The 15864-nt window shown below is 39.6% G+C and overlaps 1 protein-coding gene across 1 annotated transcript; it reads left to right on the top strand.

The window, feature by feature from the left end:
- Window positions 1–1312: 1312 nt before the first annotated feature.
- Window positions 1313–15716, top strand: fam83fa (family with sequence similarity 83 member Fa). The gene is made up of 5 exons (XM_084370430.1): window positions 1313–1937; window positions 8207–8374; window positions 10588–10709; window positions 13477–14258; window positions 15004–15716. The coding sequence occupies exons 1-5, from the start codon at window positions 1464–1466 to the stop codon at window positions 15051–15053; spliced, it is 1596 nt and encodes a 531-aa protein (XP_084226556.1). The 5' UTR covers window positions 1313–1463; the 3' UTR covers window positions 15054–15716.
- Window positions 15717–15864: the final 148 nt, after the last annotated feature.

The raw sequence follows: 15864 nt of genomic DNA, 5'->3' as shown, positions 1-15864 counted from the left end.
CAATAAGATACAGTTGATCCTTTTATTTGAATATTTCTATGTAAACTGAAATTATTTATACATTTCTGAAGCTATCTCAAAGTTTTGTCCAGCTGCATGCTATCAGCCACAGCCTGCAGCAATACAACCAGATGTAAGGAAAGTACCCCTTCAAAATAAAAGCTGCACTGCATCCTAACCTGTGGACTGGATCATCTGTGCTCCTCATTAGCAATTAACACTATTTAAAAATGTCCCCAAAATAGCTTTCATCAAGAAATGCTAACTAACAAATGAGATTAAATTAATTTTGATGTATCGTATTAAATTTTCATCCTGCTGTAATTATCTACTCTGACCTCATATATACATTGCTTAAATTTGCATATACTGTATAGAAGACGATTTAAAGAGCCTGTGACTATCATAGTATTATATTTATGGTATACAATGTTTATTTATGTTTTCAGCAGCACAGAAGCTACTGAATGATCATAGAAACATTACAGGAATATTATAGAAAATGATACAGACAGAAGTGTCTCTATCGTTCCTCTCACTCTCTCGCAACTATACATTGCTACTTGTCAATATTACATTGGTCCCCCTCAAATCACCTGCAGGTGACACCTTCACAATGTTTTGAGCAACCAACCACCCCAAACATCAACATATTAAAATATCACAATTATTAAGATAATTAAAAGGAAAAGCTGCAAATAATGCATTGTTTTTTGTTTTTAATAATAAAACATACTTTCATATGTTTTGTATGGAAAAATAATCTGTAAAGGAACTAAAGCCTTTACATTAATGTAGTGGAGTAAAAAGTACAATGTTTCCCTTAATGTTTTAAATGTCAGATAATAGTTTTGTAGTTTTACAAAGTCAAATGTGACGTCTTCCGATATTTCAATATGTCAGACCAACAACCCTAAACCCAAAGATAATATTTACTAATTACGTTTATGTCAAATGACTTATCGACTGATTGGTTCAGCTCTGAAAACAATCATTTCTGCAATTCTTTATGATCCATGCAAGGAAATTCACCAAGAAAGTTATGTATCTGCAAAGAATAAAGCAGGCAGATTAATAGATTTACGAATTAAGTTTGAGTTTATGTATAACGTGTCGACATTGACGTCTTCAGGTTGACCTTAAAAAAGAAAAAAGGAAAACACCTTCATGGCTCTGAGATGTAGTGAAGAGAAGGAGAAGAAAGTACTTGATTAAATGTATTCACCAACATCCACCTCTAAAGACATCTCAATCCAAATCTGTTTTATTGTGAAAGTTCTCTAACAGGAAGTTGTGTATTAATGTGGCGGGCTTTACGCCGCCATCTTGAATTTCAAACCGCCGTTGGTCCCGCCTCCCGCCTCTCACCTGAGTACCTGGCGGTACCTGCCCGCACAGGTGTCGCTGGTGCTGGAGTGCAGCGGGTCAGGAGCGACTGTATGCGGGGGAACTTCTAGTCCGACATGGCGGAGTCTCAGCTTCTGTGTCTGGACGATGAGCACGTCAACGAGAAGATCCCGGAGTCCCGGCCGGAGTTCTACTACAGCGAGGAGCAGCGCGCCGCGCTGGAGCAGCTGCTGAGGAACGGGGACGGAGCCTTCAAGATGCGGCTCAAGGAGGACAACATCAAGGACTTCCTCTCCGCCAGGGAGGTGAGCTTCATCCGGAAAACGTTTCAGGAGTACGACACGGACAGCGACCCCGAGTCCGGCGAGACCGAGAAGTCCAAGGGGTCGTCCAGCGCCGACTCCGGGGTCCACTCCACCTACTGGCCCCAGATGTCCGACACCGAGGTCCCGTCTCTGGACATCGGCTGGCCGGGCAGCAGCGGCGTGTACAAGGGGGTGACCCGGGTGTCCGTGTACACACAACCACCCAAAGAGTCCGGGCCGCACATCAGGGAGGTGGTGAGGAGGCTCATCCAGGAGGCGCACAAGGTACCTGTAACACCTGTGTTATCATGTGAATACAAAAGTGAAAGACAATACACTAAAAACTAAAACAAATACATAATATTAAGGTATAAATTAAATCAAAATAAACATTTATTAATGACAAAAGTCAATATTCGGGGCTGTAATGGGGGATAAACACACATTAATTCAGTTAAAAAACAGCTTTTTATATCTTTTAACACCAGAGACTTTAAATAGTTTACACAATTTTACAGCTAAAGCTCTGTTAATAGTGTAATAATAGTGTAATGTGACAGGGTAACTTAAACAACACTGTTATTCAACATCAGTTTCCACCTTTTTAGAGGTATAATTCATTTCCAGAAGACTTTTTTGGTCTTGGTGAACTTATTCTCACTCCTGTTTTTGAGCCCAACTGATACACAGGTTGGTAGGTCTTATTTATTGCTCAAGTGTTGGCAAAAGTCCCAAAAAGTCAGTATCAGTTAGGCTCTATACCGGTTATGTTCTTCCCATGTATACTGACTCATAATCAATTCTCTGGATAATAGACACAATAACTTTATTTATGTGAGAATCATGAGGAAAACATGAGACGAACTCAGTGAATCCTTTTAGAAAAACAATCACAGTTGCAACTAACAGTTATTTTTATAGTCAGTCAACCTGTTACTGTCTGTATTTGTCAGTTAATCTACGTAAGAAATGTCGGAAAATAGTGAAAAATGTCTTTCCTAGTTTTACAAAGTCAAAAGTGACGTCCCCTGATAGCTTGTTTTGTCTGATCAACAGCCCAAAACCCAAAGATAATGATTAACTTGACTCTAATAACAAGTAGCTAAATAAAAAAGACACAATGACTTGGAAGGACAAAGTACAAACCTCTTATTGTCTTGATTCGTCAGTGTCCTAGTTTTAGAAAGTCAAACGTGATGTCTTCCAGTACTTTGTTTTGTCAGACCAACAACCTGAGTCACTTAGAGTTTTCAGATATATAATACTCACATATATGCTGCCAATCAGTGCGGTGACCTGTCTGACAGCAGGTATTTATTTGCATATTGCTTGTTTGAAACCTAAAGATAATCATTTACTAATAATGTTTACGCCGAGTGATTTATCGACTAAGTTGTTCAGCTCTGAAAACAATAACTTGTACCACTCTTTCTACGATGCATGTGATGACATCCAGCAGGAAAGGTAGATTAAAGCAGGTAGCTGAACAGATTTACAGATTAAGTTTGAGTTTATGTATAAACTCTTCTACAAAGAGTCTACACGTTGACCTACAAAAGAAAAAAAGGAAAACACTTTTATGACTCTGCCATATGAAAATAACCGTCTGTGCAATAAACTTTATCAATGGCTCCTTGTACGTCTACTGTAGATAGTGCCTGGCCCAGTTGGCCCAGAATAGTAGTTCTGAGATATTCAAAGGAACTGGCTGAAAGTGATCATGCGACAAAGAGCCTCAGGCTGAGAACAATTACTGTCACTCCATACAGTACGCGTCTTTATGAAAGCATGAGGCAGCCGGGAGGAGTAACAGTTTGAATAATGCTGGCAGCCTTTAAGCATTTACACTCATCAACACAAGACACACTTTGATTTTTCATCTCTTAAAGGTGGCGTTAACATTTCATCGTAACCAAATAAGAAAAAATAAAGGGCCTGAAGATGTTGACGCTTGTAATTGAGAAGTCAAAATGTTGGTGTAGACATCAACCTGAGTAAAATACAGATCATTTAAAGGACAATTCAGGCTTTTTTTTTTTAAGATGAAAGTACATTTAATCGTACCTTTGTGAAGTCAGAAATAATTTAAACCTGATTTTAGATGTATTGCTTTTTGCTTTTCTACTACTAAAAGAAAACTGTGTTTGATGTTATAATAAATCTTAACTTCCCCAAACTTAGGTACTTAGCTAGCTCGCTGGACATGCTAACATTATCAGCTGATGCTGTTTAATTCGTTCTTGCACTTCTGATCTTCAGATATTGAGCGTCTCATATCGTTTGCCTTTAAAAAAATCATACTTAGTCGGCAGATGGTTACACAGTTACAAACTGCCGTAGACATCCACTTCGTGCAGCAGCGGGGCCAGCAGCAGAGTAGCAAAAGTCACTTATAACATGACGAGAGTACAGAGAGCTGACTAACAAGACGATGGCAAAGGATTTAATGTCGAAGTTAAAAGCAGAAGTACCTATTTGACAATATTTCAGATTTAAAACCCAATGCTAACTGGAAACCTGATAACGTAATGAGGTAAAAAGAGTCAGTTACCTCACTGAGAAGTTGGAGGTGTGCATCCTGTCTCCTGAAGCTCTTCATCTTTCGACTCATCTTGTTCGTTTCTCCCATAGACTGAACAAAAATGACTGTTATTTTGCTCTGCAGACTCATTTTTGATGAATGATAGTGGTGCTCAAATCACTGGACACATTACATTTCCTGTTACTAGCATACTTCTGCAGCAGTAGGAAATGTTCTGTTAGCATTAGCGGTAAATTGACACAACGCTCTACAGAAAGTGAGTAACGTTTCTTGTAAAAAGCCCTTGTAACAGGTATTACCGGTGCTTTCACAAGCTTATTAGTCGTCGGGAAAATTTAATCACTGCAGCAACCCTTCACTCATATTGAAAATCCACCGAGATCAACTTATTGTGAGTGTTTAAAAAAAAAAAATCCCTATCCCTACTACCTTCTCCTACAGGGTTTCAGATAGACATCTCACCAAATTTGCAAAACTTGCTTTGCTTTTTCAGATAAAAGACTCAGAGCCTGCATGTGGATCGATTTTATTAATAAAGACATTTTCTGCAATGCTGCTCTGACTCTTGAACGTCGTCCAAAACACAATGAACCGAACGATCCACCTGCCACGTAGCGATCCACCTGGCCTGAAAAACCACCGTCTGCTGGAAATTAATCCACATCTCGTTTCAACATAAATCACATGGCTTGGCTGCGTCTCATGATTCATGTTAGTGTGCATACTTTTCTATAAGCATAAGGTGAGCGTTTGAACTTCAGGGTGCTGACATGTGGAAATTTGCTCTCAAGTCTTTGGCAGGCTTTCAGGATCAGTAGATGATTTATTTGTGTCAAGGGGAGAAATCTCAGCATATGATCAGCTGTCGGGCTCTGAGTCGGCTACTATAAACAAATAAAAAAGGAGCACATGTGTGTCAGGGTATGATTAATTATTCACCAATAACAACTATGCAAAACTTTCAAAGAGCTAAAAAGGTCTCATTGTGAGGTGCATTGTCTGGACCGGATCAGTTTTTCACCGTCGTCCACACCTCAAAAAAGAAAAAGCTGTATCTTTGTGCCAGTTAGAACAAACCCTATCCACTTACCCTGCAACTATAGCCTCTGGATCTGCACGTCAGACCAATCAGCTTCAGTTTGCATTCTTCGGAGGTCAGCCAATGAGAGGGAGCCGTGGGAATCCCTGAGTGGGTGAGAGGGAAAATAAAGAAGAGGCTTGTTGAGTACCAACCCTAACCTGGGCTGCAGGATCACGGATTCTTTATCTTTCTTCTGCAAGTCCTGATCTGAGTTGACATTTAGAGCTGCTCGGCCTCCTCCGTCTGCACCGCGTGTGACTCAGCTTGTCAAAACTTGCATCCATGACTCCTCCGTTAACATAGATTTTATTATTGATGCCAGAGGCTTCGTTAACCCTTCCCTGTTTTTATATCTTACTGGAAAATTTTACACACATGACCCCGAGTATCTTGTTAATATTTCAGTTTTATATAAATCTGTTATTCACTCCTTGACTTTGATAAGACAAACTGCTCCATATTGGTTACGGAGGGAGGTTTGAGAGTGCCTGAGGGTATCTCTGTTCTTTCTTTGTATCTTACTGCACTTTGTTCTCTCACAGTTCAGTACATCATAAGTCACAACTAGAACGACACATCACTGCCACAACTTGACCTCAGGACAGGGCATAAAGCAGATGTGGGAAGTGATGAAGTATAAATGTGTCGTTAATGTACTTTAGCAGATTTTAATTTTCTGACAACTTTTAAACCAAATATCTGTAGCTTCACCTCCTTACATTTTCAAAACAGGCTTGCTACTTTAGTTTGAATGCATTTGAGGGGAATTATGGAGACGAAACAAAAACGTAAAAGACGTAAACAGACAGAGAGGGAGGCTGGAATGGGGAGAAAAGGCGTGTTAGTGTCTCGTATCTGCAGAGATTTTCTTATTTTCTTATTTTGTTGCTGCTCGGGACGCTTTACCAACCCAAAATGTGGCTATTTGACGTCCTGGGAATGAGACTCAACAATCAACTATCTTTGTGGTGCGTTCAGGAACAGGTGGGACAAAATCCTGCTGATTCTACCTTTAACTTTAATAGTCTTTGAATTATATTAATATGACGTGAGCTTCAGTTAGCTTTGACCACAAATGTCCTTCAGAGGGAGACTTTTTAGTCTGATACTCTGAGTACATTTCAGAGCCTGTACTCTATTACTTTTACTGGAGTAAAGAATGTGTGGACTTATGCCAGAGACTCAAAACTCAACTATGTTTTCCAGAAACTGCTTTGAAAATGTGTGTTGCTTTATTTGTCCATCTTAATACATCCAGTGTGTGTGAGTCTTGCCTTTCTTGTGTGTTTCTTTGTCAGCAGTATGTTTTTTAAAGTTGCCCAGAAAACACTCCTCATGTTTTGGATTGTTTTTTCCAACAGCCGCATGTGGAAGAAGCTTGTCATTAATTATGTAGCCTTTAGAAACTATTGAAAATATGCAATGGTTCATCAAATGTGTTGTATTTGTTTGAAATATGGCGCGATGTCCCTCCTTCCTGTTGATCAACCAGGAGGAAGCGGTAAAAAGATAAAGTGATAAAAGATTCTTAAGGTGGATTTACGCTGAAATAATAACAGTTGTTTCTCCAAATACAAACTCTAAAAACCATTAACTGACATACTTTTCATTTAGACACACGTGGATGACTTTTGATAGTTGTTGTAGTTGTCATATAAAATAATACTGAGCTGATGTCACATGTAACGCTGTCTGATGGGGAAATCTTGTTTGGAGGCTTTTTGGATTGGGCCCAAACAGTAACACGACAGCTGCGATAAGGAAGTGGAAAGCCACGCATGATCATTTTAATTGCATTGAAGGTTATAAAAACACAGTGTGGCTATGAAACGCTCCACTGCAAATGATTCATCATGTTTGTTTAGTGAAATATACGTTGTTAAAGATGCATCAGTTCTGTGTTCTCTAGGTTGATTCCTGCATTGACGCACATTATAAAACTAATCTACTAAACTATCTTGTGTCTTGTGACAGATATGGTTTCTACCGTAGCTCCTGTAGAGTTACATATTGGTTCTGGACAGAGATACTGCTGTAGAAATAACTAGCAGTGTGACTTTTAATCGTTAGTCATAGTCATTGCTGGACTGTGTTCGAACTGTTTTCAATAACCTGTAATTCACCTGGAAAAACAAGTTCCACTGACATTTCAACTGTGGCTTCCTCGGTTAATCATGTGTTTAAATTCAATAACAAGTTTGTGTCGTAGTGCCAACGTGTTTGCTGTGACAGTGGGAGTGGTGATTAACTTAATGGTGGTAGTACATTTGTACACAAACACGTAGAAATATCCAGATATGCTGCTGTTACGTAGATAATGTGTGAGTTCATTTGTTCTGCTGTTTTTTGATGCAGCAGTGTCGGAAATATTCAGGTTATCTTTTGTCTAGGAGCAATCGTGAATTAAAAAATAACTCCATTACAAGGAAAGTCCTGCAGTGAAAAAGTAGGTATGTGTTTGCTGTACTAAAATTTGGACCGATTTGAAAATATCGGTCCAAATTTTGATTTAAAGAAAGTTATAAGCTAACATTAATAGATTAACTGTTCAGTTATTTTAGGAGTTAGTTAAAAGTGATGGATAAATAGGTTAAGTAGTCTTTCATAAATAGATAATTAGCTTTAAATAAAGGAGAAACTGTGAGATAGATGTCTGAAATTATGGGTTAAATGCCTGAAATTGATTGCTAAAGTGTTGTTAAGTAGTTGAAATAGTTAGCTGATGGATGCAGCTGATATTGTTGCCTGAAGTAAAGAATAAAGGGTTGTCACGAGGGGCTGCTCACATTTATCTGAACTGCTTTAATAACAATGCGAGTTCAAGTCCAGACAAAACAAATTGTACTCAATTAAAAGCGCTCAGTTACATTCCTCCTCCACTGCTGCTGCTGCATGGCTGCATTTAAATCCCCCCGTCCTTCTCTGTCCCAGGTGGTGGCCATCGCCATGGACCTCCTGACGGACCTGCAGATCCTCCAGGACCTGCTGGATGCCTCGTCACGGCGCGGGGTGGCTGTCTACGCTGTGCTGGAGGCCAGGGGAGTGCCCCACTTCCTGGATATGTGCGCTCGGCTGCAGATTAATGCAATGCATCTACGGGTGAGGAGTCAACTCAGCAAACACTGCAGAGCATGACAGAGTGCCACAGAGGGAGTAGGCTCGCTAATCCAACACACAAAGACAAAATGAACATGGAAAGTTTGAACAAAAGTGGGTCAGTGCTCAACGTCCGTTAGCTGACAGCAGCAACTGCTGTAATTATCATGGATTAAAAAGTATTGTGTATCATTTGTCAGTATTTAATAGCTGACAGAATTACTTCAGAGGTGTTTAGTTTAGTGGTATAATAAAACCAAAGGCCTGTTAAAACACGATGGATTGCCTCATCAAATACTTTTACCCCTCACATGAACAGTAACCGCTGTGTTCTGCTCTTTAAAGGGTCAATCCATTCAAACCACAGCAAGCTTCAGGCTTGTTAGCTAATGTTTTCAGATCAACACACTGGAGGAGAAAGAAATTTAATTTGTGGTGCTTAATTCATTGAAAACAACATTTTAAAAACTCAACACCAGTTTTTTCTTTCCAGGAAATGTTTGAAAATCCACACCAGCGTTACTCAAAGTTTGTAATGTTTATTTGCATTTTTTATATCAGATTCTGAAACATGCAAATAGTTCTCTCTCAGTTATTTTACTTTGCTACGCAGCTACAAAGGAGCATAATTTGACTATAATAGCAGATACATGTTCACATAGTTGTAATGAAAGTGTGAATGCTGTGTACAATAATGTAAGTGACAGAGTCAGTGGGAGGAAACAGTCATTCCTGACCAGAGGTTACTTCTGCAGTTGTTTGTGTGGAGAGAGAGTAGGTGGAGGTGGAAGACAGGCAACTAATATGAAAGGAGAAGTTATTCTTATATAACTTATTCGTAAAGTGATTGGGGATGTCAGAACTTCGATTCTACGTCTATCAAATCTTTCAGTTTTATTAATTAATTCAAAAACAGGATTGGAGATCTAACACATATCTGCTCAGACCTAAAGTAAGAACTACCATCGTTATCCCGTGTGCACAGAAATGTTGCGGATGTTTAATTGAGTTTTTCAGAGATCCTTTATTGATTTGTTTGGGAAGAGGGTTCACTCCGGACAGATTTGAGAAACCAAACATTGTAACAAACTGAATTTCTATCTTTTATTGGTTATTGTTGAGTCCCTGAAGGTATTTTTTGTTATTTTCTCAAAAATCTGTATTATTGGTGGATATTATTTGAACTTGCCTACCCCTAACCTGCAGAAAGCTACCAAAGTAAAGCCTATCTGTCTTAATATACCCCTATCCTTTTCTAGAGGAACTAGAAAATGTAGATGACAGTTGTCAGGATACAAATATATTCTAACAATGGCACAGCCATCAGTGCTGCAGAAGTAAATAGATAAACATTCATGTAAGTTTTGACCCACTTATTTAAAGCTGGGGCAAAAACACAAAACATTTATTTTCTTAAAAAGTAAAAGAGATGACATCAAATTTTCAATCAAACACAAGATCTTTGAGGAACAACTGGAGTATTTTGACCCACCACTGCATCTCAGGGTTAAATATAACAGTAGTTAGACTAAAGCTGAGTTGGCACTGACTGACCCAGAATCATCTTACTTTTATGAATTATCATTTAACACTGTGTTCTGTGTGCCAGAACCTGAGAAATGACAGTAAGTGTTGAACTAGATTAGAGCAGGACAGCAGTTCACTGAGCCACGCTGTCATCCTATCCACACAGGGACACAATACCCAGCCTTATCTGCTGCACGCAGAGTTTTGTAGCTCCGGCGTAGTTTAACTGGAGCTGTGGAGTACCTGGCCGTTGCGGTGTCAGTTGATAAGGCTGTGAAAGGCCTTTTCAGTGCACTGGGCTCTGTTACTCTTACCTCTTACAAATGAACATTCATAGATCCTGAGAATAGATCCAAAGAGTGAAACTGGATGCTTCACCTCTCGCCGGGGCTGACGGCAGAGCAGAGCCTCCTCCCAGTGCGTCTACTGAGTGTTTACGTCTCCTGTTCTTTGTCCCTGTTTCTTTCTCTTCCCTTTAAGTAAACACATTTAGCTACAGGGTTTATTTCTTTAGAGAGTTGACTTTGCGCTGCGAGGTGCGACAGCGCCATTTGAATTGGCATCTCCTTGAGCCAGTCATGCATGATATATCAGGAGCTGCTGTTTGATAGATGAGAGAGTTTACTCAGGCTCACTCGTGTGATGCCAAGCCAGCTGAAATGTGTAATTAAGCCGGTGTGTCTTTACAGAATCTCCGTGTACGGATGGTGAAAGGTTCAGGGCTGGCCCTGTCGTTTGGAAAGCTGCCCGGGTCCCTGTGCTCCAAGTACATGCTGGTCGACGGAGAGAAAGTCATGTTCGGTTCCTACAGGTGAGCATGCAAAGACTGGAACTCACACATTCAGACATTCAGTCAAAAGCTGAACAGATCTTGTGCGTGAGTTGTTGTTTTTTGTTTGTAAATTCCATTTATAAATTATAAAACTTTATTTAAAAAACTGTTTTTACAAAACCAATAAGGTGACATACATAAGAAACTTTGAACTGGTTATTAAACAGTCATATGACCAACATAAACAAAAAAAAATGTTGTTTCTAAATAGTTATTTTAGCTTTTCTCAATGCCTCAGGTCGGATTTGGACTTACTCAGGTTGGATAAGATAAAAAATATAATATAAACATAACATATATATATATGTATATATATACACACATACATATACATATATCTATATATGCTGGTTGTCACATTTAAACCACGCCTGTAGCTGCCAGTAGTTCATAGTGGGACGCTGGTTGGTTGGATTTGCAAGATCTTGTGATGTAGCGAGTCCAGCTGCTTCTTAATGTAACTGAAGCTCCGTGTTGTGAAAGTCTTCTTCAGTAAATACTTCTAGATGAAGTTATTCCCCAAAACAAGAGAGGGAGTTAACCTTAAATGGCAGTCCGGAGGCGTTTTTGTTACGCTAATGATCAAATCTCATTACCAGGTTGGTGTTAATCAAGTTCTAACAAGCGATTTATAAACGGGTTTGTCCAGTTAATAGATTTCAGTTCACTGGGCTGACTTGGAGCACTGGTAGGAGGAATTCTCATGAGAAAAGTAATTATATATAATGTATATTACTTCATATACTTTATATTATAAATTAGAAAGATCTCAGTCTGTTGAGGAAGCTCTCAGAAACAGTAGGTTGTTTTGTCAACACCTGTGTGCTGTCAAAAGATGTTTTTAACAGATTTGACCGTTTTAAAAAGTAAAATGATTAAGATCAGTTATTTGTCAAAACATTTCATATTAATCCATTTTAGTAGCTTTAAAACTGCAAGTTCAATGTACTGTTTGTTCCTTTATGTCTGTAAACCTCAAGCTGCTGATGTTTGTTTTCTGTTTTCCTCTCTCAGATCTAAATGTTCCTCGTCTGGCTGCCTTCAAGTATAAAAAACAACTTTCTCTAAAAGCAGCAGATGACAACACAATAGAAAATCAATTATAGACATTAAGAAATCCTGAAACACTTTCTGAAGCTTATTAAACTGGTATGACTGGAATGCTTTTAGCAGCACTCTGTCGTTATCTACCGCTGATCCTGAGCATGTTTCTGTTGTTGTAGATCAACTCGTTGTTCAATATGATTACTGATTGAAGCCGACGTATGAAAGCTGCAGAACAGCGTCTTCTGATAATATGTAGAGACTTTTAAAAGCCGATGGTTCTCACGCAAGACCTCTCGTACGAACAGGTTCACTCATAAATAGAACGAACAAATGATTAGAAAAACTTTTCTGGCGTACGAACAAAATTTGTGCGTGGTTCAGCAAATTTTTTATTGCTTTTTAGATTTTACTGGCATACTTTGGCAAGCTAAGCAGTCGAGTGTATCTTTGGAAATTTCTCTAACTTCACCGACTGCCTCGGGGTGTTTATGCGTGGTCAACATCATCAGTTATCACACCTGACTGTGTAACTTCACCTGGACAGAAAATATTATACAGGATATTTTCTTGTGAAGTCGGTTTGACTGTCACGTGCCCCCTGACGACCTGCATCACACGTCTCGCTCTGCTTTTCGATGTGTTTTAGCATCTAAGTAAATTCATGACAAACTATTTCCTAAATATTTCACTTTGGTTAATCTGTAAATTGAATCCGTTCATTTGTAAAAACACTTTTTTTTTAGGGATTCTCTGTTAACTTTTCTATCTGAATCTCAGAAATGTCGCCATTTTCAACTGTAACACATCTTTAAAATCAGCATTTAAGGCGTCAGTGTGCTCAAAATGAACTAGTTTTGTTTGACGTGTGTCTGACCACACACTGTATGATGACATTTTTTTTATATCTGTTCTGAACAGCTGCATTTGAAGATGGGCTAAAAAAAACATTTGTCACAAACAACTACTTTGAAGAAATCCTTCGTCTCCGTCCTCCAGACTGACCCAGACGCCTTGTTAAAAAATAAGCCGATTTAAATGTTTTGAACACAAAGACGAGTTAAGCTCCTGTGTTCAGTAAAACTCTGTGTCTGAATACAGATGAAACATCTTTCCACACATCATGTTTCTCACATGGAAGTGACTTTTATGAGCCAGCTGTCAGGAAACCACGTTAGTGACCACATCAGTAATGAAACCGACACTTCATCAGCACATTACTGATTCACTGAAAACAGAACTGGAGCGACTGGTTCATGTGAACTGAAATGAGCGCAGTCATGTTCTGACTCATGTGTGATACCTCATTGTGACTGGAAGGTTACGAAGAGAAATTTTTTAATTTAAAAAGAACTTGACTGATCAGTATAATACGAAGAAACATACAAAATCGAGAAGGGAAATATTTTTACACCAATTTCCTTTTCTAGAAAGAAAAATACAACCATACAGCTTCTCAATTCAAGTCTCTCTCTTTTGCCAAACTAAGACGAGCTTAATTGCCTCGTTAACTCGTAAAACACACTTTAAACTCGACTTAAACAAAGTAAAACTCTCCAAAACAGTCTTGGTTTGTCTTTCCACAATCACCTCTGGTTTCAGCGGCAACAGTTTTGGAGCTAACATTGAATTCTTACACTTTTTTGAAGAAGTTTACTTTTCCACCACAGTTCTGGTTTAAATCTTTTCTTTCCTCCTCCAGCTTCACCTGGACTTCCTCTCGGATGGACAGGAACATGATCACCGTGATGTCGGGACAGACCGTGGACTCCTTCGATAATGACTTCAGAGAGCTGTACGCCCTCTCTGAACAGGTGGACCTCTACAAGGAGTTCAACATCACCAAGCCGCCTTTACCTACGCCCATCACCAAGCCAAAGGTGGAGCCAATCCGGCCTCCGCCCGTCTCCATGTCTCGCTTTCAGGTGTCCGTCAATGACTCCAGACAGGTCGACCTGAAGGTACCTGCACACAAGTACCACAATCCTAAGTACTCCTTAGTCTTTGGGAACAGTAGGGGCCTCACAGGTTCTCTGCAGGACCTGTCGAGTGAGATGAACACACCGGTCAATGAGCCGACCCTGAGGAACGGGCTGCAGAACGGGCTCCTTCATGCCGTCAGGAACAGCAAGGAAAAGTTGGACCGAGTCGCCCCACAGAGTCCTGGCTCACCTGCAGAGGAGGAGGAGGGAGGCCTGAAGAAGAACTCGGCCACTGGACTGAAGAAACGCAGCTCCTTCAGGCACTTCCTGAAAGGGAGAGCCAATCAGAGCACAGACACTATAGAGGAAGGCGTGGCCACAACTCAGAGCCCCTCCCCTCCTCGTAAAGTGGCAGAGACCAATGGTGTGGCGGCACACGAGCTGGAGGACTCGTTTGAGATCGTTGATAAACCCGGTCCACTGAAAACCAAAACCAAGAAGCCCTCAAAGATCATTCAGAGAAGTATGTCTCTGCAGACCATCAACACAGGAGACGAGGACGGTACGCACTGTTTTATCTTATTGTTTCATTTAACTATAACTGTTAGTAGAGACTAATGGGCAGATTTTATTTCTCGATGATTCGAATAATTATCTGGTCTCCAAGATGTCTTTTTTTAATTTAACAATATTTAAAAACAGAGAAAAAGTCACATTTAAAAAGGAAAGGAAGAAAATACTGGGTATGTTTGTTTGAAAAATCATGGAAATTATGATGGAAATTCATTTAAAGTCTTCCCAAATATAGGTTTCTGAGTGACTGATGGCTCTTATGGAACATTTATAACCACATTTTTCTAAAAATAAGATAAAAAATAAGCCAGATAAACCAAACGAGATGCATGTGTTCAGTATAAAAGCACTCTTATTGCATAAAAAGTCACAAGACAGAAATACAGTTTGGACTTAATTATAACTTCAGTCTTTTTCACAAAAACAGACACAGTTAGCGGTTAGCTGGCTAAAGAGACAGATAATTCCCTCTGGAGCTGGTGGAGACCAAAAACGGAGCTAAAAAAGAGTGAACATTTGACTTATATTCATCAGTCGGACACAAACGAGACTCAATAATCAGCTGTTTGCTAAATAGACAAACTTAAAAACTCAAAAGGTGATGATTATATGTCACAGCTTGTTTCTACTGCCCCATATGGCCCCACAAAAGTGTGTTCTGATACTAATTTCTGCACTTTCTTAGTTATCGTTGTTTTTTTAAATTAATCCATCTTGTCTCTTTTGTCCAACAGGGTCCAAAAGTCGACGGCGGCATCAAAAGAAGAACTGCATCCAGTCGTGAGCACAGAACAAAGATCTCATGATGTCACAGTGTCACCTGACTGTCACAGGTGACATCACTTCGCTCTGGTCTGCGGCTTTGCTTCAGCTCCTCGCTGTGCCTCGTGGGAGTGACCACTGACGACATGTTTTATTTTAACTAATCACGTGAGAGGAAAAACAAAAACGCCTCCAGAAAAATCTAAATAATGTAGCCAAAGTGCTGACGGAGGCAGATTTTAAAACGCCATTATTTTCCCTTTTCTATGTTTTTGTATTAAATTATTCCACTTAAGTGTTGTTTTTATATTTGACACTTGTATGCTTGAACCTGAACACCACAGAGAAGTGACCCAGGCGGCGTGGGTGGATTACATCACACCTGTGAGATGACCTGGTTCCCATGGAGACAGGAAAAGTGATCAGTTGTGCTGTTGTTTCCTGAGTGTCGTCTTACAGAGGACCCTTGGTAACAGAAGAAGTGTTGTACAGGCTGTGAATAATGTACGCTGCGCCGCAGTGTCCACACACTGTGAGCAGTTTGTTCGTTCGCCGGCTGGTTTTTTTTGTTTTTGTTCAGGTGAAACTGGCTGAAATTGAAAATGTGAATCCTTGAGAGACACTTGAGATGTAAATAATCAAAATTTTGTAGCAGAAATGGAATAAAAACTATATGAAAACAGCAGATGTATCTCGGATAAACCTTTGTTTAAGACACGGGACGCTGTGTCAGACATAATAATGAGTTTCAACCTCGCCCCGTCCTTGTTTGTTAACAACTGAATGTTTCCAGGATGCCCAATCATGATACGATCACCTGTTTCCAATGAACC

The sequence above is a fragment of the Pagrus pagrus genome (assembly GCF_965226575.1).
Source record: "Pagrus pagrus genome assembly, chromosome: 13".
Lineage (NCBI taxonomy): Eukaryota > Metazoa > Chordata > Actinopteri > Spariformes > Sparidae > Pagrus > Pagrus pagrus.
The sequence above is the reverse complement of the archived record's forward strand: the minus strand, read 5'-3'. Positions and strand labels throughout refer to the sequence as shown.

Coding starts and splice junctions, on each gene's coding strand:
- fam83fa (XM_084370430.1), top strand. CDS start 1,464: ATGGCGGAGTCTCAGCTTCTGTGTCTGGACGATGAGCACGTCAACGAG. Junction 10,710..13,476: donor GTCATGTTCGGTTCCTACAG/GTGAGCATGCAA, acceptor TTCCTCCTCCAG/CTTCACCTGGACTTCCTCTC. Junction 14,259..15,003: donor CAACACAGGAGACGAGGACG/GTACGCACTGTT, acceptor TTTGTCCAACAG/GGTCCAAAAGTCGACGGCGG.